This window comes from Petaurus breviceps, unplaced genomic scaffold (genome assembly GCF_028583685.1).
Source record: "Petaurus breviceps papuanus isolate PSGF00001 unplaced genomic scaffold, PetGlider_PUasm1.0 90903, whole genome shotgun sequence".
NCBI lineage: Eukaryota > Metazoa > Chordata > Mammalia > Diprotodontia > Petauridae > Petaurus > Petaurus breviceps.
In genome coordinates, this window is record NW_027187376.1 from 2,331,078 (window position 1) to 2,358,697 (window position 27,620).

Genomic DNA, 27,620 nt, shown 5'->3' on the forward strand with positions numbered 1-27,620 from the left:
AACCAGATGGTTGCTGAGGTCCTTTCCAAATCTGAAATTCAACTCCCTGATTCTGCCAGCAGAGAGAGTCAATTATTCCATTTGTCCATCATAAAATAAAGAATTTTGAGCTGGAAAGGCCCTTAAAGATCATCTAGTCCAACTGTTTCCTTGTGGAGTTGAGGAAATAGAGATCCAGAGAGTTTCTCAAGAGATCTCAAGAGTACATAGGGAGTACATGGCAGAGTGAGAAATCGAACCCAGGTCTTCTAATTACAAATCTATGTCCTTCTCATTATACTACACTGACCCATATCTTCTTAGGTTTGGGGTTTTCTCACCTTTTGGGGTATGAGGAACACTTTTAACCCTACCAAAATTTCATACCTCCCTCTCCCCGCCCCCCCACACACATAATAATTGTACTATTAGCATCTAATAGTGAAGAAAACATATGACTGGATATTGATCCCTTACAATAGCATAGGTTGGGAACTTATAGCTTAGGCCATTCTCCACTATATCTCAGTGTCCTAACAAGGTCAAGGTAAGCATAGGGATCTAAAAACCTCATGCAGACCAATATAGATAGATCTGAGTGTCCCCTCCTCTTTGTCCCTATTCTAAGAAGAAGAAGATGAAGGAAATAGGCCAAAGAGGGAAGCCAAAAGTTCTCAGATCATCAATGTTTACACACCACACCTCTTCTCCAACAAAGGAGAATAGTCTGTGATTCTGAAGAATGGCAGCTGGAGTTGTGACACAAGATGGCAGCACAGTCCTACTTTGAGTACTCAGCTTTGGCTTTGTATAAATGATTTTCAAGGATTTTCCCCTATGGGCTTTTGGGTTCTGGCCCAGTCTTTTCACTATCTGGAGCCTCTCCAATTTGAAGACCTACAGTGGATGCACCGGTATCCCTTTAAACTAACTACATATATTTAAATCTACCAGTGTCTACTTCAACTCATTGGAGATAGCCTGCCCAATGAGGTAATGAGATAGGTCTAAGTGAACCAGTTTTCAGAAAGAGAAAGATTGGTACCCACACAGGCCCTTGACAATGTCCTCTATCCGTGGCCACTAGGGGGCCGCTAGGGTGACAAAGCGTTGGACCTTGAATCAGGAAGATATGAGTTCAAAACCAGCCTCGGACACTTAGCTGTTTGACTCTAGCCAAGTCATTTCAGCCCACTTTCGATTTCCTCATCTGTAAAGTGGGGATAATAAGCGAACCTCCAAGGATAAAGTGAAAGAGCATTTGTAAAGTGCTTTACAAATTTTAAAGTATCATACAGGGTGCCTCGAAAGCGTTGGCGGGGTTTTAAGTTAACCAGTGAAATAAATGGTAGCCGTTACTGCAGTTATTCTGTGAACATAACAATTTCCACTTGAGCCTCGGCTTCCTCATCTGTAAAATGAGTGGAGTGGGCTCTAAGATTCCTTCCAGCTTTCTATGATGTGAGGAGACATTGCATTTGGTGAGATGGGAAACAGAGCGACGGAGGGAGGAATAAAGAGGGAGGAGGTTAGCAGCCCCCCAAGATGGCTTCAAAGAATGAAGGCTAAGACAGACCAGTCCTGGATTTGTAGTCAAGAGGTGTTCAGGGTTCGAATCTTGGCTCCCCTACCTACTACCTGTACAATTCTGAGCAAGTACCTTCCTCTTTCTGGGTCAGTTTCCTCCTTTGTAAAATGACGGGGTACATTCGAGGGTCTCTAGGTGGTCATTCTAGCACCCCTCTAATCCTAAGGCATGCTGGCTGATTATCTTTGGCAGCAGGACTGGTGGTGCCACCTAGCTACCTCCTGATGGCCAAGGAGTGGGCACATTTAGCAGCCTGGATGTGTATCACTCTCTCTCTCTTACTGAAAATTATCTCATTCAGTCCTGCCATCAATCTCTTCAGGTTCCCTTAGTCATACTGCCCCTGTAACACCAACATCGCAGATTCTCAATCCCTAGACTTCTTGGTGAGAGGGGAATAGTTTTGTCTGTTTGTTTTTGATTGATCCTCTGGCTCTTTATTTCTTTTTTTTTTTTTTTTAAAGCAATTGGGGTTAAGTAACTTGCTCAAGGTTACACAGCCAGTTATTTCTGGGTGTGGTGCTGAGTGTCTGAGCCCGGGATTCGATCTCCAGGTCGTCCCAACACTGGAGCCCTACTCGCTGAGCCACCTGGCCGCCCCTAAGCAATTGGGGTTAAGTAACTTGCTCAAGGTTACACGGCCAGGTGTTTCTGGGTGGGTGCTAAGTTTCTGAGCCCGGGATTCGATCTCCAGGTCTTCTCAACACTGGAGCCGGTGCTCTTACTGTGCTACCTGGCCGCCCCGGTCCTCTGGCTCTTAAAATAATAAAACAAGAGTATAACTCGAACTTCAGTGTTTGAGGATTCCAATTTCCCATGTTCCTCAATTACCTACTAATTCCCCATTTTCCTTTCACAGACAAGTTCTTGTTTTTTGTATCCTTGAACTCTCCCTTCTCTTTTTGGCAGATCAGGAAGAAAGCAAGAACGATGGGAAGTGTATTTACAACAGATAAAGCCACCTTCCCATAGGTCATAGGCAAAATGAAGCTGGAGGTCAGTATCCTGTAGACCACATAAAAGGGAAGGACATAAGTTTCTTGGAGCTGATGTGGTTTGGTCTCAACTGGAAAGGTGGTACAACTTCAGAGAAGTTTTTACCCCCAAGCATCCTACTCAGAGATAGGTCCCACTTTGCCACGTCTACAGACAGCCTCTGTTCTCCCAGTCCCAGAAATATTCAAGACACAGTTGTTGGTATTTTTATTCCTTCCTTTAATCTTAGGTGAAAGAGACACAGGGGTTCAAAAATAAAAACCTCCTCCCCTTCCCAGACCTTCACTGGCTTCCACACACCCAGCCACCTCCTTCTCTCCCCAACAAGGGAAGAGAGAAGGGGACAGGGAGTAGGCATTTCATGCAGGAAAGGGGGAAAGTAGGGTATATGCCAAGCAAGGTGCTGGTCTCTTTCCAAATATAAATACACGTGTCAAAATTTGTGGAAAAATCACCACCACCACCACCAGCACTCCCACCCTCCTAGCCACTCTCCTCTCTCTGCTGATGTTTGGGGAGGAAGGTTGAGGAGGTGGCATCAGGGCACTAGTGGGCTCCAGCCTACTGAATTCGCTGAGCGTGTGCCCCCCGAGCCTCCTGCTCTGTGTAGAACAGATGGCACTCAGGATCTCCTCGAATAGTGGGAGCCCCCTGGATCAGCTTGCCAGTATGGGGATTCACACACCAGCACTCCCCACGCTGACCATTCAGAGACATCTTGCACTGGGGAGAGAAAAGAGGAGGGGGTGGGAGATAGAGGAGATCATTGCTTTCAGCATCATCCATTAAGATTTCACACAACTCTTGGATGACTAGCTCTCTGAGGCTCAGCCCAGTGGTCAGTAAGTTAAACCTCCTCCCCCACTGATTCACCAAATTTTTTCAACTCAATGCTGTTAACAAGCAACAACATGAGCAGATGTAAGTTTGGGGTGAGGTTGGGAGGTAGGAGGAAGGCTGCCTAGGACAACTCAGGATTACCACATTTATAGATCTATATCTTCCCATCTAACTTCTTGGGGAAAGTGTCCAGTTGGATGGAAAATGACCACCCCAGGGGCTAAGCACAGCACCTTTCCCTTCCCAAATACCCTGGGACCAGGTGTCTGCTTGCCTGTTTGAGGTTGTAAAGGCCTTGCTTGTCACAGTTGGGGATGTGCAGGGAGTAGAGATGTTCCAAAGGACCACGTTCATCTGGGAGGCGCATGGTAGAAATCCTCTCCAGGACCTGGTCCAGCTCCTGCTGGCAGGGGGTCTGTGCAGGGCCAAGAAGGAAAGAGAGGAAGTTCAGAGAAGGGACATAGAAAAAGAAGGCTGGGGGGTGGAGAAGCTGTCTGCTGACCGACAAGGAGGGCAGCCAACTCCCACACAGCAGACCAGGGGGCAAGCTTGCCTTCTCTCTCCCCTCCCTGGCACTGCCACAGCTCTGGGGACTAGAAAGCTTCAGTGGGCTTGGGGAGGGTGCAGCGGCTTGGAAAAACCATCTGCAGGAAGAAGCTACAGCTGACGAATGAGAAAGGCTAATTCTAGCACGTCTCATCTGTTGCATGGAACAGCTGAGAGAGGACTAGAGGTGGAGTCAGAAGAACCAAGTTCTCTGACTTCTGCCTTGGGCATATGCTAGTTCGTGTGACCCTGGAGAAATCATTTACCCTAAGCCTCAGGCTCCACATCTGGGTATGATAACAGAGCCCACTCAGGACTAGTGTGAGGATCGAAGGAGATAACATACATAGAGCTCTGTGCAAACTGTTAAGTACAGTGTCAGTGTTTGGGGTTGTTTCTAATTATCATCCTCCAGGGCAGCCCAACTTTCATTCCCCCTTGCCCCATTAAATCCCACCATATTTCTAGACTGGCAGCAACAGGGCCCTAAAGGAGGTTCAGATCTGAATATATGTGCATTAATTATAGAAGTACGAATATACATCTATACATACACATACATATGTATGTATATGTTTATATTTATCTATTTATCTTTCTCTGGTCTAATCTCAAAGTCTAATAAGAAATAAATGTAAAGGAACATAGACTTAGAACCAGAAAGAACCTCAGAGGTGTTTTGGTGCAGCTCTCTCATTTTACACACAAGAAAACAGAAGGCTGAGAACAAAGATCATGCAAGTAACAAATAACCAATCCAGGATCTGAACCCAAGTTCTGATTCCTTTCCATCATATACAGCAACGGACATCCGATCGGTCCATTGTCATGCCCATTGTGCAGAAAAGATAACCAAGGCTCAGAGAGTGATTTGCCCAAGGTCACACTGCTACTAAATGACAAAGGGAGGAATTAGAATTTTAGGTCCCCTGGTACAACACCATTGCCCTGGTCTCTTATTAGGTACACCACCCATATGTCCTCTCCCTGACATTTAATGCAGAGAAATTAAGTGGTGCCTATGTATGCAGATCCTTATCAATATGTGATTCCCCTCTCCTGCCCATCCCTCCCTCCCTGTCTTCTGACCCTAGTAGGAGGTGGGCGCAGTTTCTTGGTGTCTTCATGGATATGATGATGCATGTTGACTTTGCCCAGCTGTCGGTGTTGCCCTATGACCTTCTCCCGGATCACTGCTAACTCTTTCATGCCAGATTTGTGGGGCTTCCGGCCCCCACCACCTAGCACGCTCACTGTCCCATCCACATGATTCTCTGCCAGTCCACCGTCTGAGTCATCAATGGTATCTAGAGGAAAGAGAAAGGAAAAATGTGACTCCCAGTTTCCCACCAAACTTGACTCCCCAAAGTTCATATGTATGTGGTTTTTTAAAAGTTGTACGAAGTCACCATTCTCTTTAATTTCTGGCATTCATTCTAGCCTTTCACTTGGAGTCTGTGAATTTATTTTCATTTCACCCTTTGATAACTGTATTTCAATATAATTCGTTTCCTTTGTAATTCTATATATTTTAGTTTATGCATTTAAAAACATTACTCTGCAAAGGGATCCATAGGCTTCTCCAGATAGCCAAAAATGGTCCATGACAAAAAAGGTTATGGATTGGGGGAAAGGGAAAGAGCTGGTATCCTTTTCTTAAAGCTCTCTGGAGAAAGCCATTCCAGGGTTTTTCAAATGTCAAAATAAAAAACTCTGCCTCATGTCTCACTTAGATATACTTCTCTTCTTATAACCTAATTAGTTAAGTCCAATTTATATCTGTCCTGAAAATTAAAGATGATCTGTTTGTAGGTTCCTTTCTTCAAAGCCCTCAATAGAGTAGCAAATAACAGAACCATGGTGGTTCTTCTAGTTAGAGATGTGGGAACAGATAGAGCTCACTGCCTCAACAGCAGCCAAGGTGGTCTTTTCTGAATTTCAGAACACAATTATTTAGAACAAAAATAATGAAGTTGAAAAGGACAGAGACTCAAGGATGAAAGGTTTTTAATGGGGGGGGAAACCAAGGGCAAGAATTATTTGTTCTTGCTGGTAGAAGTCCCCTGGGGATTCTGGGGGGAGCAAAGAGGGGAGGAAACTCAAAAGAAAAAAATCAGAGTTGGCAAAGATCTCAAATGTCCTTTCCTTCACCACCCTACCACTAGTTCTGAGAGATGTTGCCGTGGTTTCCCCTCTTCTTAAAGAACTTCCTTACTGCACAATTTTTCTAACTCCTTCCCTCTTTTCTGGTGTCTCCTAACCTTTGAGATAGACAAGCTTGCTCCTTATGTCTAATCGAAACACTTCCTGTTCCAATTTCGTCAGTAAATAACATGGATGGAGAGCCCTCCATACTCTCCCAGGTGCCAGTGACTAATCCAAAGGAAAGTTAAAGTTTTTTATGGCAAAGGAGGTGACAATATAAAGCGATTTCCTTGTGTAGCATTCACTTTAAACATATTGTCTCACTAGAACTTCCTAGCAACCCTGTCAGGAAAGCACCAGTGATTCTAATGCCCAGTTTTAGGAATGGTCACACTGAGGCTTAGTCAATTGACTTGCCTATAGTCATTCAGCTAAAATGTACCAAAGATGGGACTTCAAGCCAGAACTTCCTAAATCCAAGTTTCTAACATCGCCTCTTTTTTCAGAGTAAGAAATGCAGATCAGTCTTTGGTGTAACAGCCACGCAGAGACGTGGATTCTAAAAACTTCCCTATCATTTTTTCTCCAGTCTAGAGAATCCCAAAAGGCAGCATGATATAGGGCAGTCACACCAAGCTCAAATAGAAACAGGGGCCACTAAATCATACAGAGGGCGGGCACACAGTGGCTTGGAAAACCACACATGAACATTATCTATGTTCTATTGTATTTTTATTTACTTTGTTAAGTATTTCCCAACTACATTTTCATCTTGTTCAAGCAAAACTTGGGAATGTTGTGTTTGACATCTCTGGTGTACTGGACAGAAAACTAACTTTGCAGTCAGGAAGACCTGAGTTCAAAAGCTGCCCCTAAGACATACTAGATATGTAAATTACCATGAACAAATCACTTAATTCTTCAGTATCTGAGGCCACCCTGTATGACTCTAAATTATGGAAAGTTTGTTTCTTCCATGGAGGGTGTTTCCACACTGGAAGTTATCCACACTGATGATATCACAAGTGTAGACTCCCCCAAAAAACATGAGGGAAGGGACTGGAACTGAGTTTTTTTTTTCCCCTTTCACAGCTTGCCTACATACCAATCTTTCTGTCATATCCTATGATATCTAAGTCACCACTTAAGTCCAAATTTATACAGCAAAAGGGGAAAAAGGATTGATAACTATGTTTATAACCCAGGTCATCATATCCCCCAGATCACTGAGCCTGAAGGAGTCCAAGGGAACACTCTGACAGAGGACAACCTTGCAGCGTTTTGTTTTGTTTTTTCTCATTCTTGAATATTACCCACCAATTGACTAAGAAGAGTGTAGGGAAACATCTTGAGGCTGAAGGAAAACTGCAAGAGTTAGCCACAGGAGTCACAGAATAGAACAGCTTTCCCAAAGCAGGACAGGACAAAGGAAATGACTGTGTGGATGATTGCTCTGAGTACAGAGTCCAGGCCCCATCCCTCCCTGGCCATGTTACTGTTGTGCATAAATCATCCCTTCCCTCTGTCCACATGTCTGTGCCTGCCCCTTCTCCAGAGTTACAGTGAAGGAGAAGGATGTGAGAAGCAGGGGGGAGAGGGGAGAGAGGAAGGTATATTAGAATCAAAGCAGTGTAGTATCATGAAAATGAAACTGGGAATCTGGAGCCCCAGGTTCTGGTCTTGACCATGCCACTAGCCAGTTCCATAACCTTGCTCAATTATCTCACTTGAAAAATGAGGGCTTGAACAATAAGATAATCTTTGGTATTCCACGATTCCATATTACTGTTATGTTTTATACACCATAGGTGTCTAATAAATGTTTATTCATTGACTGACCAACAACTGAGTGAATTCATGAAATAGTATCTTTCTAGACTGGGATCTTGGGGACAATAAGGAAAGGATGGAAAAGATGGAGAAATGGAGAGGCATTGGCCTCATAGAAATATTCTTCCATTATAACCCACATTTTTATATTATTATTATTTTAAATGACTTAGGATAAATAATATTTAATATCAATAACCAATTAAACTTAATTTATAACTGTTTATTATTGAATAAAATTACTTTCATAAAATACCCTTATATATAAAAACAACTTATAGTTCATTCCCTAAAGTTTCCATCAGGATTCTTTGTATATTAATTCTCTTTCATTTTTCCTCTATAGGGTTATTAGTCAAGAATTTTCTTCATCCTTAACCCTTTGGTGAAAACAGAAACCCTTCACTGCTTCTGTCTTTGCATCTCTCTTCTCCTTCCTTCTTAGAGCTCACTCTGGCTCTGAACTCCCAAGTCAGTCTTTAGTGAATGAGGCAGAGCAAGATTTGACAGCAAGATATGTGCCAGAAGCAACTTGGGGACAACATGCCCAAGCAAGGCCCGTAAGGCCTCCATGCAAAGTGTGAGGAATAGAAGAGCCTAGCCCAGCCCCCTCTCCTAGACCAAACAGCAGGATGGGTATCGAGGGAGCAAGTCAGGACTTTGCACCCAGAGCTGCTCTCCTGACAGGTCCCAACAAGAAGCCAAGTTTGGAAAAGGAATCAGCAACTCTTTGGCCCTTCCAGATACATCTTCTCTTTAGTCTTTTCTTTCCTCCTCAACCACCTTCTTTCCTCTTCATTGTCCCCACTGTACATCAAAAAAAAAAAATCTCTAGTTGTTAGCTCTTGAGAAAGAGGTTATGAGAAAAAGACCTAAGATATAATGTGAAATATAAGGGTGGGGGGGGAGGGAACCCACTAGCTGAAGAGTCAAAAGACCTGAAATGGAAGCATCCAGATCTGTCGCATCTCCATTTCCTCATCTATAAAATGAGAATTACCCAAGCACTACCTTCCTATAACACAGTTATATGACAAAATGTAATTCATGGATTGCAAAGTGCTCAATGAGTATTTTTTTTAAGTTTGGACAGGTATCTTCTGTTTTTATACCACTTTCATTTCAGGACATATCCTTCCCTATGTCCCCTACCCACTCATGTGCCATAACTTATTTAGTCATCCTCTCATTCCCAGTTTCTTGCTACCACAAAAAGTCTCACTATAAATATTTTTGCACTCCTTGGGATATGTGCCACATAGTGATATATCTGGATCAAAGAATATAGACATTTTAGAAGCATTCTTAATATAATTCCAAATGGTTTTGCAGAATGGTTGAACCAATTTAAAATTCCACCAATAGTGTACTAATGTGCCTGTCTTTCCACAGTCCCTCCAACATTGACTATGCCCATCTATTGTCTTCTTTGCCAATTGACAGGCTTTAAAAACATCAGAAAGTCAGAGCTGTTGTGATTTGTAGCTCTCATTATCACTAATTTGGAGCACATGATTTAAATGATTTGTAACTCTTCTGAAAACTATTTGTTCAAATCCTTAAATCACATATCCATTCAGGAATATTTGATGCAAAGGTCCCATCCCCTCATTTCCTCATCTACCTCTCCCTGTCCTCAGGGGACAGTTTCTCTTCTTACCCTAGTTTTACTGATCTCGTTTATGCTAAAGCTTTTCAATTTCATGCAATATGATGATTACTCCTTGTCCAATGTTAGGTTAACAATTCCCATTCTAGACATAGCTATTAAAGTTATCTGCTCTGATTCTCTTCCATTTTTTTTAAATAATGCAACTTTTATATTCAATTCATATATCCATTTTGACCTGACTGTGATACATTATGTAAGCTCTTGGTGTAAACTTTATTGCTGCCAAACTGCTTTCCATTTTTTCTTTTTTTTTATTTAAACTATTTTATGATAAACTTAATGATCAACTTGTCTAACTATCAAATACGGAATTCTCTAAGAATTTCTATTCCTAGATTTACTAAACACTATTACTGACTTTGATCGTTTCCATTTATTCCTTCCCAAATCCATTTGACAGATTCACGCTTTTCTATTTTTAAACCAATTTGGTATGAAATATTACCATTACTGACAACTGGCCTTAGCAATATAAAATTCAGCCTTGGTGTACAGAATGACCTCAGTAGATTTTTGGACATTGCTGACAGATGGTGGAGCCCCAGTATAAGTGGTTCATTTAATAATAGTACGTAATAATAGGAATGCCAATAGCTTGCATTTTGAGCACTTTCCCATTCATTATCTAATGTAATTTTTATGGCAACATCACCTGCTTCGAAGACCTCCAAGAACCAAGAACAGAACTAAAATTCAGTCAGGACAGACATCACAAAGTTCATGCCCTGATGCTCCTGTACTTTGTTTCTTCAGGATCCCCTCAGACTATTTATATGTGACTCCAACACACCCAGTTCTCAGAGAGTTCCAAAATGCTTTGTTTTCTAATTCCCTATTCCACCAAAGATTAGAAAGAAAAGAATTAAATAGGAGAAGGAGCCTCTCAAGGACAGGAGCTGTCTCTTACCTCTCTTTGAATGCCTGGCACCTAGCACTCCGTCTATCGTTCATTGTTCTGCTGTTTCAGTCGTGTTTAATTCTTTGTGACCCCATTTAGGGTTTTCTTGGCAAAGATACTAGAGTGGTTTGCCATGTCCTTCTCCAGGTCATTTTACAGATGAAGAAACTGAGGCAAACATGGTATTAAGTGTTTTGCCCAGGGTAACATACCTAGTAAGCATCTGAGGCTGGATTTGAACTCAGGTCTTCCTGACTCCAGACCTGGCACTCTATATCCACTACACCACCTGCTAGGTGCCCACAGCACAGTGCCTAGCATTTAATAAGTGTTGACTAACTGGCTGCTCAATTTAGGACCACTAGCAGTATAACAATGAGAAGAAAAAAGGGGGGCCCAGATGAAAGACAGTGTGTTCAGTCCCAAGAGCACTGGTTTGGGGAATGAGAAGATCTGGATTTGAGTCCCAGCTCTCTTATTTACTACCTTTGTTACTGACTTTCTAGTCACCTCACTACTTGGTGTCTCAGTTTCCTCATCTGTAAAATATGCTACATATGATCTGAGTGCTTATAATATACTAATGTCTTTAAGGTCCTTTCAAGTTCCAACTATGTGATCCTGAGATTCTGAAAGTCATATATGACAGAATCCCCTTAAAGGGTATTATTAGTCCCCTTCTAGTGTGTGTAAACCAGACTACCAATTGCTGTTTAGACCCGAGTGTTCCTTTCTTCATTCTCCCCTTAGAAGCAGGGTGTGTAGCAGAAAGATGTGAACCTCTTAGGATATGTTCTGTCTGAAGGTGAGGGTTGGAATTTTCCCTCATCCCTTTCCTGTAGGATTCTGCAGCATGAGAATAACAAGTCAAAACTTGATTCAGAGCTCTCTGAACTCTAACTTCCAATGCTGGGGCAGGTTATCTTTTAGTATTGTAGCCAAGCATCATAATCAACCATAAAATGAGGAGCAAGTATGGAAAAGGAAGTCCCCCTATCAAACCCCAGCCAGTTACCAAAGGTAGAAAGATTGAAAGAAGCAGGAAGAGGAAGAACTGAGCTGAGTAACTTTGGGAATTTCTGGGAATTAAATGAATAAAGAATATTAATGGAGATCAGCACACTTCAAGCTCCCTATCCTCTTAAAACACTCCCCAGCATAATCATGACCTTAGGGAAATTCTAACTCTCTATCACTCACATCATGGTGGAGGAAGAAACAAGATTCTTACTTCCTCTGGACATCATCAAGAGATGATCTCTGGAAGACCAGAGTGGGAGAAGCTCAGGGTTTAGCTGATCTCTGACGATTCCCCAGCAATGACATCCACACTCCCCCTCTATTATCCCTGCAGCAAAGGGAAACTAGAGAAGCATGGGCCTCAAAAGAAAGAAGAGAGAAGAGTGGCATTTGCCCTAGCCTAGACACAGATTTTTTGCTATTTTGTAGAAAGTCTTTTGTGGGGAGTCCAGAGACCCAGGTCCTTGCTATATATGATCTGACTACTTGTAATATGCTAAGCACAACCCAGAAACATTTTCTGCCTTTTGGATATTGTGTACTTTTAAGACCTTCTGCCATTTATTTTCCCCCAGTTTTCTCCCTGTATAAGTGAATTCATCCTCCTCCAGAAAGCTGGGTAAGACAAGGAAGATCCTTAATGGGAAAATGATCTATAGCCTTTAGGAGACTCCTAGAAACCATGAAATAATCATCAGAGTTCTCCTCTTACCCACTGCAAGAATTCCCTCCACAAAGGAAATTCTCTAGGTCTTCATTTCTTAGATTATTATTAGATTCTTTATTAGATATATTAGATTCTTAGATACTTAGATTTGGAAGGGTTAGCAAGTCCAATCACCATCCAACAAGCAGAAAAGCTCCTTCTGTAATATCTCTGACATATACAATTACCAATCAACAAGCATTAATAAGTAACTACCATATGTTATTCTCTGGTAAATACAAAAGGGAGCTAGTCCCAGATGCCTAAAAGCTTCTTTTCTACTAGGAAATAATTGACATTCCATATATTTAGGATCATCTAGAATATTAAGATCCTAGATCAATGGGACTTAGTTATTTTCTAGCAAAATGGAAACTCCTTGAGAGAAGGATCTAAATCTATGAAATGTCAATTGTTTTCTAATAAAATGTAAAGTCCTTGAGAGTGGGCACTGGCTTAATTTTGGTTTTGTATCCCCAGAACTTAACACCTGGTGCATAGTAGGTCCTTACTGAGTTCTTTTGGAGGTGGCTTAAGGTATATATGAATTGCTTAATGTGTACATTCTCATTTGATCTCCTGTATGAATATATGTATATATATATATATATATATATATATATGTCTTCAGTAAGTATCATTATCCCCATTTTACAGATGAAGAAACTAGTTCAGAGAGGTCAGGTGATTTGCCCATGATCACACAATTAGAAAGTGTCAGAGACTGGATTTGAACTCAGCCTCTATTTTGACTTCAAAGCCAACATCATCTCACTATCCCATACTGCCGCTGAACATCACTGACCTATATGTATTTATGTAGCCTCTGCTAGACATTTTCCAGTGACAGGGCATTTCCTGCCTAACAAAGCAACCCGTTTTACTGTTGGGTAGTTCTAACTGATAGGAAATTCCTTTGTTAATCTGAACCCTGCCTCCATATGGCTTCTACCTAGTGGTCCTAGTACCTAGAGAAACACAAAATAATCCTGATGCCCATTCCACTGGTCAAAAATCTGAACTGGTCTTAGCTTTAACATTTCCATCCCTCCTCCTCAGTCCTTCACCCCCACCCCACACATATACCTCTTATCTTCTCCAGTGATCCCCTATTCTTTCAGCTGAGGTATAAGAAATAATGTCTACACTCTTTGCTCTCCAAATTACTGTTTCCTTGAGGGTCAGGACTATTTTTTGACTCTTTTTGTATCCCTAGCACAATTCCTGGTATACAGAAGCCTCTTTATTTTTGATTGAGCCTCACTATAATTTGTCAACACCCCTCCAGAGCCCTATGCAGTACTCCAGACATAGCCTGACCAATGGGCAATAACGCCTCCATCGTTCTGGACACTATGTATGTCAATACAAGCTTAGAGCCCATTAACTCCATACTCTAGCCTCACATGTAGCTTGTGCTTCACTAAAGTCTTCCTCTGTCGAGTTAGATCCCTCACCCTGTATTGGTCCAGTCGATTTTTTTTTTAAATCTAAGTTCAGGAGTTGACATTTATCCCATTAAATTCCATCTATCTCTGCTGAAGTCCTACACTAATATTTACCTAGCCATGACGTGGAAATTATTCTGGGTTCTTGAAAGATGTTCTAATTAAGCATAAACTCTGATGGCTTCTACACCAAAGCAGAAAACCTATGAAGAAGAGCCAAGAATCCACCATTCAAGAAACAGCTGAGCTAAAGCCATTGATGTTTATCACCAGATGATCACCACAGCTAGCCAAAGAAGTGTCCACCCCTATGAAATCACTAATCATTTCCAGTACAAGAATATAATTTTCATTGAGTTAGATAGGATTGTGGAAAGAGAGCCAGGTTTGGAGTGAGGAAAACCTCAGACATTTACTAGCTGTGTGACCCTGGGTAAGTCACTTAAACTTTGTGTCAGTTTCCTTATCTATAAAATGGGGATAATAATAGCACTCTACTTCCTAGGGATTGTTATGAGGATCAAATAAGGTAATATATATGTAAGAAGTGCTTATCACAGAATCTGGTACATAAAAGTGCTATATAAATATTAGTTATCAGGACCATTGTTTTTGCTAGTTTCTTCCTATTGTCCTGGCCTTTAAGGGACTTTCTGAGTTTTAATTTTGCCATTTTAATTGATTTAATTTAAATTTGACTTAATTCTAATTTTTCCTATACCACCTCTAGAACCCTGAAGTGAGGTAATAACCCAATTTGTCAATGCAAGTGGGAGTTGACATAGTCACCCCAGAGCATGGGCTACATCGTTGGGACCTATAGAGGGTAACTTTTGTGCCATATGTACTTTGAGTGTACCAATATGGCCTCTTCGTCTTTGGTACTGCTGTCTCTGTCATGCTGCAGGAAGTTTTCAGATTAGCCTACTAGAAATTACTTAAGAAGGCACAGGAGAGGTTAGCATCATGGAGTGAGAACAGAAGATTTACCATCACCTTCAGACAGATGGTCTATTTTTCTGATCTAGCTTTCCCAAGGGTCAGCTAGGTAGCACAGTGGATAGAATACTGACTCTGGAGTCAGGAGGACCTGCGTTCAAATCCAGCCTCAGACACTAGCTCTGTGTTTGCCTCAGTTTCTCCATCTGTAAAATGAGCTGGAGAAGGAAATGGAAAGCTACTCCAGTATCCTTACCGAGAAAATTCCAGTGGGGTCACAGAGAGTCAGCCATGACTGAAACCACTGAAAAACAATAACAGAAAAGTTTTCCCATATCCTAGATTTCAGGATTATCTTCCCTCTCTTTGTTTTAGAGGGCAATTGCACAGTAGTCTGTTTCCTAGTATCTTTCTTAAACATCTGACCAAGGTCTTTTTCATACCTTTTGTGTGTTTGAATATTTCTGTGGTGTGCACGTTGCAGCAAATATTTGAAGTATGGGGTTTGCATCCCAGAAGTTCACTTAGAACATGCTCTGATGGCTCACAAATATCCCCCCTTTTTTCTTCTTACTTTCAATCAGTCCTAGACTGCTTACCAATTTGCTAAACAAATGCATCTAACTTGTCTGAGGTCCTTTTGGATTACACATCCGTAGGAAAGGGTTTGCTTGCTGGTCTAAACCACTCCAGGTAATCCACCATAAGTGCTTAACCACTTTTAGAGGGGGCCTACATCTCTTCAGGGGCTTTTTCTAAGCATGTTTTCTTTAAGTTAACCTGTTTGTTCTAGTAAGAGATGAGTTAGAAGCTCCATTGGGTTTATCTTTGCTGTATCTGAGACCCACTGGGAAGAAATTTTAAGTGTCTTTTGGCATAGAGACTTCAAGGAATTTGCTGGAAGCTACAAGAAAATTGCCTGTGCCTACATGGACCCTTGGAAATATTTTGGTGTGCTCTTATAGACAGGGTCATCTAAGAATTCTGCTGGAGCCAAGTTAGATGACCTCTTGCACTTGCCATCAAGGGAACCACCACCATCTTCCCAGTAACCCAAGCTCACAACTGAGGTGACCTCCTCTCCTCTCCCCTTTATCTCACTTTGACCTGCCGCCCACAACCAATCTGTTGCCATTCCTGTTAATTTCATTCATTCACTTCAGAACATGTCTCATAACATCTCTCTCTTGACACTGCCACCATCCTCATTACTTTATACTTAGACTATGGAAATAGCCTACTTGGGGCAGGGGGACAGTTCCTCCTTGCCACAAGCCTCTCCCTACTCCAGAACATCCTCCACTCAGCTGTCAAAGTAATCTTATTAAAGCATATGTCTGACCATGTCACAAAACACACACATACTTTTAAACTCCAGCGGTTCCTAGTTACCCCAAGGATCAAATGTAAAACCATTTTTTGGCATTCAAAGCTCTTCATAACCTGTCTACCACCCCTCATTCTACCTTTCTAGTTTTATTATAACTGGACCGCGTGCGCGCGCGCGCACACACACACACGCACACACACACACACACACTATTCTTCTATCCAGTCACACTAGCTTCTCCTTGATGTTCCTCCTATAAGACACTCCCTCTCCCATCTCCCGACATTTTCATTGGCTGTCCCACATGCCTGGAATGATCTCCCTCCTTGTCTCTGCCTCTTGGTTTCCTTATTTCTAGTGCCTTCCCTCTGTCAATTATATCCAATCTTCTTTTTTTTAGCTTTTTTTGTACCTATTGGTTTGCATGTTTTCTTCCCTATTGGATGAGCTCCTAGATGTCGGGGCTGTCTTTTGCCTTCCTTTGTATCCCAGCACTTAGCATAGCGCCTGGTATGTGGTATCCTCAATAAATGTTTACTCATTGACTGACTGATGGCCTCAGGTAAATGTTCTCACCAAGGACAGTTTGGCTTCTCACTTGGAAGATGAGGGAATGACTTCTGGTTAACCCCAGGTCATTGATCCCTACAGGTAGAGTCCTATGTATCCTGGAAAATTCTGTAGGGACTATGCTTTTCTTTTTGAACTAGGAAACTTGATTTTCTTTTTAAGTTGGTCTGTGATTAAACTCAAACTCTGTTCGTGGTTCCAGAGTAGAGAAGCCCTTCAGTGGGAGAGGGAAAGGGTAAAGTACCTCAGTCCCCCTTAGATCTGGTGCCAGCTTTGTTGAAGTACTTGGCAGCTGACTGAACCCTGAGTAGAAAGAAGGAGAAAGGATAAGGAGCCCAGTCCCACTTGGAACCATTGAGCCAATTCTGCCACACAAGCTGCAAGTCAAATGTGTCTGGTTTCCCAAATGAAGGGTAAAGGGTGCATTCCAGTAAACGTCAGGTACCTAGTCCCTGTGGGGAGAGCCCCCGGTACTCAGGGAATACTATAAGGGAATAGGCTTTCCTCTGATAAGGGATGGTTGGTTTCTTTTCCTTTTTCTTTCCTTAACTGTGTTAGTTAGGGAAAGGCCTTTTTGTAAGCACCAATATAAGTGGTAACCTATTTTGATGTTGTAAAAAGGTATTCGTTTGTTAAATTATAACACTGTGTATTTGAAAGAATAAAAGAGTATTAATTATCAGATTTGATTATGAACTGTACTGCATGGACTTCTCCTGAAGCGCTGGGAAAGGCATTTGAAATAGGTGATGGAGAACCTTCTCAAGTCACTAAAGACCTCTCCATGATTTAGGACTATGGATTTTTCCAAACATCCTCTGGTAGATTTGCTGGGGACAGCAAATATCAAAACTGAAGAGAGACTTTAAAGGCTAACTGAGTAAATCAATCAAATTATTCCACTCTACCTAAGGTAAATGATAAAATGTCATACGATACCTTAACCAGGTGGGAATGACTGAAGACATTCCAGCTAAGTGTGAAAAGGCCATGATCATGCAAATATCTCTGATGAAACATAATGTCACTAGAAGTGACATTGTACAGGAAGGGTGTTCAGGCTGACTGAGGAAATTTAAGCATATTCTAGGGGTTATCTCTAAAATATCAAGCTAGTTCAGGCCAGAGAAGACTCAAGAGATCCTAGCAAGTCAGGATAGAGCTTTCCAGGAAAGTCCCAGAGGCAAAGCTGTTTGGGGGAAAAGAGTACCTTGCCTTGAGCTTTGGTACTAGGTCCCCTGAGGAAGGAGACCTTGACCAGAGGACTTCTCATCTTCCCATCTATACTGAAAGTCAAGAATGATGCAGATTTCCAAAGAGTCCAACAGAAAAAAAAAAAAGACTAGACAACATCTATGGGGAATATATTGAGGACTTTTGCAAAAGTACTTCCAGGACCTGTGAGTTACTCCTTTGAAATATGTGACCCTAAGCTTGAGCACACTTTCCCCTAGACTCTATATGTACCAGAGAGAGGGTGTGTCACAGACTTTGGGGGAAATGTTTCAGACAAACTATTCTTACTATTCAACCTTAATAAATACTACTTTCTAAAAGCTACTTAAGTCTTACTAATTGATAATCAACTAATAATCATGGTGGGAAGTATACCATTGGGAGCTCATAAACCAGAGAGTACTTGAATCCCCTCAGGAATAACAATAGAACTTAAGAAGAAAAGCATTAACCATTGCTCTGGGATCCCAACTCTTCTGTTCAAGTGAATTTGGTACAGTCTCCTTAGAACACATGCTATATAAGTTAAATGTCATCTATGCAGAAACAACCCTCACAATCACCTCAACCACCAGATATGACATCCTCAACTGACCTCACCCCATGCAGCTTCCACCACCACCCCTGGCCCAGACAGTTTCTAACACGATCTCACTTTGTGGTGGGAGAGGAGAACAATTTTGGGAGACCTCAACACCTTTCCCAGTGCTCATAAGACCCTCCCAGACTAGCAACTATCAAATTAAGAGATGACATAATCAGAAATGAGGATGACTAAAAATCTGCTCACTCAACATGTTCCTTTTCTTTCTTGTCCCCCTTCAATTACTGACAACTAGTTTTGAAATTTCAAAAGTGAACCTAGGTAATTCTCCCCATGAACTCTCCTTTGCCCATTTATAAATTTAACTCTGGTGTCCTATCTTCTGTGAATAATGTTTACTAGTATTTCCCTATATGTGTGTCGTACCTTCTTACTCCAAGTTGTATGGGAGAAAAAAATGAAGGGATCACCTAATCTTATTGTGTTACTAGGGACTTTTTAAAGGGTCCTTCTCACCTATACCCCAAGCCTGAATTACCTATCTTGTAGTGAACTGCATTTAGTGTCTGCCCTTCCCTAAAAAGGCCCCCAACATATCACGACAAGGTTCCCAGGGACTACTGGTCAGACAAAAATCATTTTTCATGGTATGGTATATGGTAACATATTATACTATATATAAAATGCGGTTTGTTCTTGTCAGTTATATCTGATTCTTTGTGACCCCATTTGGGGTTTTCTTGGCAGAGACACCGGAGTGATTTGCCATTTCCTCCTCTAGCTCATTATTATAGTTGAAGAACTGAGGAAAACAGGATTAAGTGACTTGCCCAAAATCACACAACCAGTAAGTACGTAAGGTTGGATTTGAACTCAGGCAGATGGGTCCTCCTGATTCCAAGCCCAGTGCTCTCTCCACTGTGCCACCTAGCTGCCCCAGAAGAGATGATTTCTAAGACGCCTTCCAGTTCTAGATCTAAGGACCTATGAAGAGTGGGGGTTTTGTCCATCTTAAAAGATTTTAATTTTTTTTTTAAAATTTCCTTTTCTCAGCCTTCACTAGACTCAGTCAGATATTCCTATTCTAAAGAGATGGGGGAGGGAAAGATTTCTCTGAGTCACTGCAAACATGGGTAACACAAATTAACCTACAGTGGTCAAGCTGCATTGTTTTTTCTTAGGCCTTTGTCAGCATTGGGTTCCCTAATAATGCCACTGTGGTCGGGATCTACACAAAATACTCAGCCCAGGGTTGGTCAGAGTAGCCAGGAGCTCTGGTAAACTGAAGGCATAAATTTGTTCTACCACCACCACCATCACTTGCCAGAAACATTTTGATCTTACAAATCCGGAGTGGTTGAAAAGTTCACTCACAGAGTACAAAAGACTACCCCAAGGTCATGAAGCTAAGACAGAATTTTAGACCTACCACTCCTCAAATAAGTGCCTGCTAAAAATCAGTGTCATGGCCCCTTTCTACATAGGACTTCTCCACCTCATTTCACAGATGAGGAAACTGAGGCCAACAGGGTTAAGTGACTTGCCCAAGGTCACACAGCTAGAGGCTGGATTCAAGCTCATGAACATGAATCTTCCTGACTCTATCCACTGCTCCACATAGTGCCAAGCACCAGTACCACTATTTTATAAATGAAGAAACAGGACCACAGGTTAAGTCACTTAAACATTGTCACACAATTACTACAAAGACTCAAATCCACATCTTGAGGTTCTAATGCTTATGCTTTTGCTTTTAATTTCTTGGGGTTCTGAATTTTGGCAACAGAGATACTAGGATCTTCCAGATATGGCTGTCCTTTCCTGTGTCTTCGCCCCTCCCTTTATCTCCCTAAGCATTCCCAAGAACCTTGGGGGGAAAACCCAGGAAGTCTTGTAACCAGTGACCAGTCCGAATGACAAAAGGAGTCTCACAGATGTTGGGAGGAATGTATGTACTTTTAAGGATGTAGAATTTAGAAGGACTTGATCTGCCCTGACGGTCAAGAATCAGGTTAAGGGAAGATGAAGAAAATCAGCCAAACTCAAACTCTATTTGAGTGTGCTGGGTATAGGGAACTTCTTATCATTATCTCCAGTCCAGTATTTGCTTCCAAACTTTCACATGACAAAGGTTGGTATCTTATTCTGAGATTTCTCATTCCCTCTGGGCTCCCAACTTCATGGAGGACAATATCATCCCTTTACTGATTCCCTTTCTCACAGTCAACATGAAAGCCGACAGAATCTGGGAATTTCTTGAGGTCTAGTTGGTCAGTATACACTCTAAGAAGCAGATGGTGCAGTGCAGGAGTGATGGGAACCTAGGTTCAAATCCCAACATTGCCACTGGCCCAAGTTAACACCTTTAGGCCTCGATTTCCCTAACCATAAAAGGAAGGGTTTGGATAGATGACCACTAAGGTCCCTTTAGCTCTAATTCAATTTTCTTACTCCTCCTGGAACTGAGAATTAGGATATTCCTCCTTTTTAGGTCAGGCTCTAGTATCAAAATATAATGTCTAACTCCAAAATCCATATTTTATCTAGACTCAGAAAGTAGAAAAATGGGGCATATGCAAAGAGATAGCTAGAAAGGCTGATGAATATCCATGAGTAAGGTAGCTCCTGACTCTGAAGACATTTGACCAACCCTAGGGTTTAGCTTTATCTGGCTTACTCTTGAATGATTAATTCAAAGATACTTGAGGTTTGCTTAAGTGGGCTAGCCCATCAGTGAGAGGTCTCAGCTCCCTTCCTATGCTCTAATATAAAACGTCACAGTCCTTAACACCTCTCTAACACCCAGAACAGGTGTGGTGCTTAGATAAGTGGATTCCAGTTACAAACATCATTTCATTCCATGAGCAGACCCTTTCTTTATAAGGGATGAAGGCCACTAAATTGGCTATTAATAAACCTTGTAGGGAGGTCAAATAAGTGAAACTTGGTCTCTCTGTTCCTTGAAATTCCAGACCCGATTAACACAACATACCTGAAAATATATGAAACTCCAGATACTTCAAATCTGCTGTCTAGGAGAACTTGATTCAGCATCATGTTTATTAAATAACTACATGGTTTTTAACTTAGCCCTAGAGCTATGCTGCTAATTGTCTGATGACCCATTCCCCACAATTTTCAGTTCAATTTGCATTATTAACATTTTTCCCATAGCTTTTTAAAGTCTAGGCCAGAAGTATCAAACTCAAATAAAACTGGGGCCACTAATATATGATAAAGATTTTCATGAATATTGACTCAGTTTTTAAATGTCATGCTATCTATGTTTTATTGTATTTTTATTTATTTTGTTAAATATGTGCCAATTACAGTTTATTTTCATTTCAGCTCATACACTACAGTTTTGCTGGCCAGACCACGTGCTCTGTTCCACACCTCTGGTCTAGACAATCAACAAAACAATCAATTAAGCCCTAATTTGTAGTGTTTTCACAAATTCTGGTTCCAGCACAAGACTGAATGCTTCCTATCTGGTTCCACTTAGAGGAACCATAATTCCTTAACCTAAGAAAAAGCAGGCATGGGGATTTTCATAAGTCTTCTGGTCACTTAAAAGATTACTATAGTTGAAGACAAAAGTTTGGATATTTTTCTTTTCTTTTCACTAAGTAATGATTGAGAAAATGTGATCAAGGGTAGACATAACGTGCTACTTCCTGACCCAGAAAGACACAGGAAAGAGGTGGTTAGTGAGACTATTTGACCTCTACTTTTTAAGATGCCTATATGAAGAGCTGCCCATATGACAAGAGTTCATAATGACATCTGTACAACTCCCTAGAGCTAAGATCCAAAATATAGAGTAGAAAGTGATGTCTCTATATTCCTATAACATAAATAGGGGCAGAGGAAAATATCCCCATCTTCCAGATGTCAGAACTGAGGCCAGAAATCCAGTCCAATAAGGGAATAAAGGAGGCAAAATACTATTTGTGAGGTTACAAAAAGCTCTCCACAAATGAGCAAAGGTTGCCCCATAATAGACGTATTCTTACTCTTCCAGTCATATAACCTTGTGGTCTAAAAGAAAGAATGATGGCTGGGAATTCAGAGGCCTGAGTTCTATTCTTGACCCCACTGATAACCAACTAAAAGACTTTAAACAAGTAAACTTAGTCTCTCCATTTATCACATAAAGCAATCATCATTTCCCATTCCATGTTATAAGACTACTTGGAACCCAAGATTCCGAATATGGAAATTCTCAGAGCAAAAGGGGTTGGTCTACCCAACCCCAGTTTCACAACATCCCAGGATGTCTCCAATTACCTCAAATTATCCAATCAAGATTAATTTTAATAATTCGCTTTAATTTACAAAATAAATAAACGCAATTCCGGGGGGAGGTGGACAGAGCTGGAGAGCTGGTATGGTGAAATCAGACAAACAACAGGGTGTCGCAACTCTGAAAAGCTGGGAATCTCCAAATTAGAGAAATGTGAGGCTCATTTTCACAGCATTTATCTTGGCTCCCCTTTTCTTTCTTGCCCCTCAGAGAGGTATCATTGCCGGAAACTCCAGCTCTCCCACCTGGGGCTGGGACCTTGGGCCCAACTTCACAAATGGAGCATACATAGGTTTGGAGAGAAACATCCTCCCTCCAAGGACCCATACTTTAGGGAGGAGAGTGAGCTTGGTTATTCGATTCCTTTGGAGGCAGCCAGCACTCATTTCATTGTCAAAGAATCCTTGCACCAGAAAGGTTCTCTGGAGGCCATCCAGTCCAGCCTACTAATACAGCATAGGAACAATTCAAACTATCCACTCCTGGCCCTCCATGGATTTTTCAACCCACCCATCATCCCCTAGGACCCTGGCAAGATGGCCCCTTCCCTAGTGCAAACAGATGAAGTTTCTCTTCTGTTCTCTTCTCTACAGACTCTTTCCTCTATGGCCTACTTCCTCCATTAATGCTCATTAACAAATAGGTATTTGTTTAAAAAAATTTTTAATTTACTAATAATGTTTTAAAAAAATGTATACATGTCAATTCTAAATTTTCAAGGGACTTTTGTTGTTGTTAGTATGCATGTGTCTTCCCAGAATCCTAGTAGAGCAATAAGGAATAGGGACATATTCCCCTATTTTCTATATGGGCAAATTGGGGTCCTGAGCCATGAAGAGAAAAGTCAAAGAGAAAATGAGTAATGAGCAGAATTCAGTTTCTTGATTCTATACTCAGGTTCAAGGACTTTCAGATAACATGGTCACCTTGAATTTAAACTTCTGGTGAATAATAAAAATGATGAAAAGAGAGAGGGGGTAGGGCAAGAATAAGGAATAGCTTTTAAACTGACTTGTACATGGGGTTGGAGCTTATAGCTAAGCTCACCAGCCACTAGGAAACTGCTCTCCATGATGGAGAAAATTCAAAGACACAGTCCCTTTGGCCACCCCCAGTGGAACAGCTGGGGTAACCAGACTCTTGCATGTGACTGATATGTTCAATAATACAGCCCACCCACAGATTAGATTATTGATTCAGATAGATGAAGGGAGGGATCCATAAAAAGTAGGTGGAAAGGAGGAAAGAGACCTTGCTATTCATTGGCTAAAGTTGAACCCAAAGATTCTCAGATTTACTGGGTGACTAGCATTGCTTTTATATCAATCCCAAACTTTAAAAGAAAACCTCACCTAGTGACAGCAAATAAAACCCCCAAATTCCAAACTGTGTATGTTAGTATGTTCAAGTGCATGACTGGATGTATGGGGAAGACTGAACTGGCATCCAGAGTAAATTCCAAACTAGTTAATGACGTTCTCCTAACCCATAGCCCCCTCACAGATATATACTCCATTCCAATGTTTTTCCCTGGTATTTTCTCTGAGTGCTGGTCATACCCTTTAGTCAGGAAAACACTTCTGGAATCAACCCGAATCATCTCTCTACTGGGTAGTCATTCATACTTGCATAGGAGATGAAAAGGGAGAGGAAGGAAGGGCAAATTAACTAATAGTGACTGACTTCCCCCTTTATTCTTCCATTGCCTTCCATTCCCAAGTGTTGGGACCTCAAATATCCCCTTCTCCTCATCCCACAGTTTGATTTTTGTCTTAGCTGGCACCTGGATCCCAATTCTGCAATGCACTGCAAATATTTTCAAGATACACTTATCAAATCTAGGGAAAAGCCTAGCCTACTGATAAGTTGCTCTTTTGGCCAGATTTAGGACTATGCAGATACATACCTTTATTGCTAGCCTCAGGCTTCAAAGGAAGCTCTATGAGAGGTAACTGCATTTCATGACCATCAACCCCTTTAGACATCAGATCATTAGTCACTAGACATTTGTGACAATGTGTGTGACGCAGGGTAAGTCACTTTCACTTCTCCCAGGCCTCAGTTTCCACATCTTAGAAATGCAGGGTTTGATATCTAAGTCCCCTCCCAGATGTCAGTCTAAATCCTAAGTGCAGAGCCTTGCACAATTGCTGAACTGAAATGAATCCTGTGATTCCTTTGCCCAATCAGAGTTATGTTGTTGTTGTTCAGTCCTTTCAGTCATGTCTGACTCTTTGTAACCCCATTTGGGTTTTTCTTGGCAACGATACTGGAGTGGTTTGCCATTTCCTTCCCTGGCTCATTTTACAGATAAGGAACTGAGGCAAACAGGTTTAAGTGATTTGCCCAAGGTTACATAGATAGTAAGTGTCTGAGGCCAGATTTGACCTCACGAAGATGAGTCTTCCTGATTCCAAGCTTAGTGCTCTGTGCACTATGGTGCTGACTTGTCTTATGGAAAGCACCTTTGGCTGAGAATCGAAAGGACCTGGATTTTGTATGGTTCTGCCACTGACATAGGGTGTGACCCTAGACAAGGCAATGCGTTTGGGGGGACCTATTGTTTCATCCAATGAATGAGAGGATTAGAAGAAATGACCTCTTGGGATCCTCTCACAGGTAAAATTCTACAAAATCAATGAGCCATCACTGTTGTGCACCAAGTCTAGCTGGATCATCTTTTGTCTGTTTCCCAATAAGTAACATCATCTAAAATTATACTTCAATGTGTCCTTTGAAAGGGTCAAATACATACATACACAAATACATTACACACATGCATATGATTCACATACACACTCCCATGGACATGTGTTTCAAGTTCAGACTGGCATAGTCAAACCTACACGTTCATATACAAACACAGACAGAGAAGAAAGCCCTTCCTGGCCCATACTCTATTGAAGCTGCTAGAGAGTGTATTTATCTCACTGTAATCTCAGTCACCCCCTTAGCAAGTTAACTATGCCAGCCATCTCAGGAGCCTCCCTGCCTGGGTGCTCTCCAGATGACTGCTTTATAAACATCAGAGTCATTCCTGGAATTGGAAGGCATGGGGGTGGGGGTAGGGGGTGCTCGGGCAGGGGTTAGGAAAGGGGTGGAGATTGGGTCATTTGGGAAAACAAAAACAAGCTGGTTCTGCCAAGGTCCTCTCTGGCTTTGTGGGCCTGCTCTGTCCTTGAAGTGCTAAAAGAGATTAATATTGAGATGGTAAATGGCACTATTAGCTTCAATGCCTTTCAAAGAATGGGAAGGGGGGTGGGAAGGGAGGGAGAGTTTCCCTAACATTCAGCTCTTGTTAAAGTAAAGCTCTCCAGGAACCCTGGCAAGGTGACCTGTGTGCTAGGGTACTGAGCTGGTGGGCGGTTGGGACCTTTGGTGTCTTGTCCCAAACATGCTGCCCACGCTTTGTGTGACCTTGGGGAGGGCTTACTTGCTGCCTCTATCCCACTCCCTCCACCCCTTTCATCCACCTCTCCATCTGTCAAATGGGCAAAGGGGGTGTGTCCCCTCTTGGCTAAAGAGGGTTATCCCTCTTGGGTCCTCACTTCCTGAATACCAAACCCTATGAGGTCCCTGGAAGATAGAGGATAAGACATTCAATCCCATTGTTTTAAAAGGTGAATAAAAGCCCGGACTGAGCAAATCGGGTTGAAGCAGACCAGTCCTCCTTTCTTTATTTTCAGTTCCCCATCAGGGTCACAATTGTGAGGCTAGTCCCCTGTGACTTCCTAGAGGTCAAGGGGAAACTGAGGAAATGAGAAAAACCCCAGCTGGAATAGAAAGACTAAGTCATTGGACCTGGGAAGAAAAATGAGAAAAAGACATTGTGATTCAGAGTGAAGGGCAGATTATGGGATGGCTCCATCTCCGTGCATTGCCAATTATCACTGAGAGCACCTACTGAGCGCAGTCAATAGTCTCTGAAAGGGGAAGATTCTATAGCAGATCACTGCCGGGTCTTCTCCGGTTCCACAGTAGGCAGGAGAGGAAGCAGGTTTAAACTGAAGCAAAGGAAATCCAGGTTAGACATCATAAAAGAATTTCATGGCAAGAATCAGAACCACTATCAGAGAAGGAAGGGAAATCTCTTTCTCTAGGGGTCCTTGATCAGTAGGACTGACTGTCTGTCTGGGATATTATGGGAAGTACTAAACAGACCTCTGATGACACCTCATAGCCTCATGATACTATGAAATGAAAATAAAATATTACATCCTAATTAGTATGTTAATAATTTCCGATGCTCTATAAAGACAGCTTGGTGTAGTGGATAGATGGCTGGATTTTAAGGCAGGAAGGTCTGAGTTCGAATCCTAATCCTGATGTGACTATACATTTAACCCCTCTAAGCCTCAGTTTCCTCATCTGCAAAATGAGCATTATCAAATGATATATTTAAAATCAAGCAATATAGAAACACTTTGCAAATTTTAAGTACTATATGTAAGTGTAAAATACCTATGCATGCATGTATTGTTCATATGTAGATGTATACTATATATGTACACACATATACTAATAAATACATCGAGAGGAAAAGGGAATCAGGCCCTGGGATTTTATCTGTATGGGAAACCGAGACAAATCTTTGCCAGTGCAGGTAAACACTTCTTCTTCAACTTGGGAGTCTTAAGAGAGTTGCTCATACTATAAAAACATCCCTTGTTATTATTCTGTCTTCATTGTACCAAATGCTGCATCATTTGTGGGCCCATAGCTATTCTTCCTAACTATCACAAGAATGGGGGTGGGGGGGAAGACCAAGGTCTCCCACTGCATCTGGGGCCATCTCCAGGCATCCTGATCTATATCTGGCCACTGGATCTAGAGGGTTCTGGAGGAGAAAGTGAGGCTGGTAACTTTGCACAGTCCTTCCTCACTTAAATCCAAGTCACCTGCAAGCCATGGCTCCATCTTGCTGATGTCATGGTCCTAGGACAAGCAGCAACAACATCACAGGAATGGAAGTTTCTCAAGGAGAGAAAGCTTGTCTTAGCTTCTGTAGAATGTTTGTAAAACACTGA

The 27,620-nt window shown here is 41.7% G+C and overlaps 1 protein-coding gene across 1 annotated transcript in view; it reads right to left on the bottom strand.

The window, feature by feature from the left end:
• Window positions 1-2,758: 2,758 nt before the first annotated feature.
• The window catches only part of IGFBP2 (insulin like growth factor binding protein 2), a 39,322-nt gene continuing 14,460 nt past the window's right edge, over window positions 2,759-27,620 (bottom strand). The window contains exons 2-4 of the mRNA XM_069075180.1: window positions 5,039-5,256; window positions 3,678-3,818; window positions 2,759-3,286 (exon numbers count right to left, since the gene is read on the bottom strand). Of these exons, the coding sequence (XP_068931281.1) occupies window positions 3,125-3,286; window positions 3,678-3,818; window positions 5,039-5,256 (521 nt within the window). The 3' untranslated portion in view covers window positions 2,759-3,124. The remainder of the gene's footprint in view (window positions 3,287-3,677; window positions 3,819-5,038; window positions 5,257-27,620) is intronic.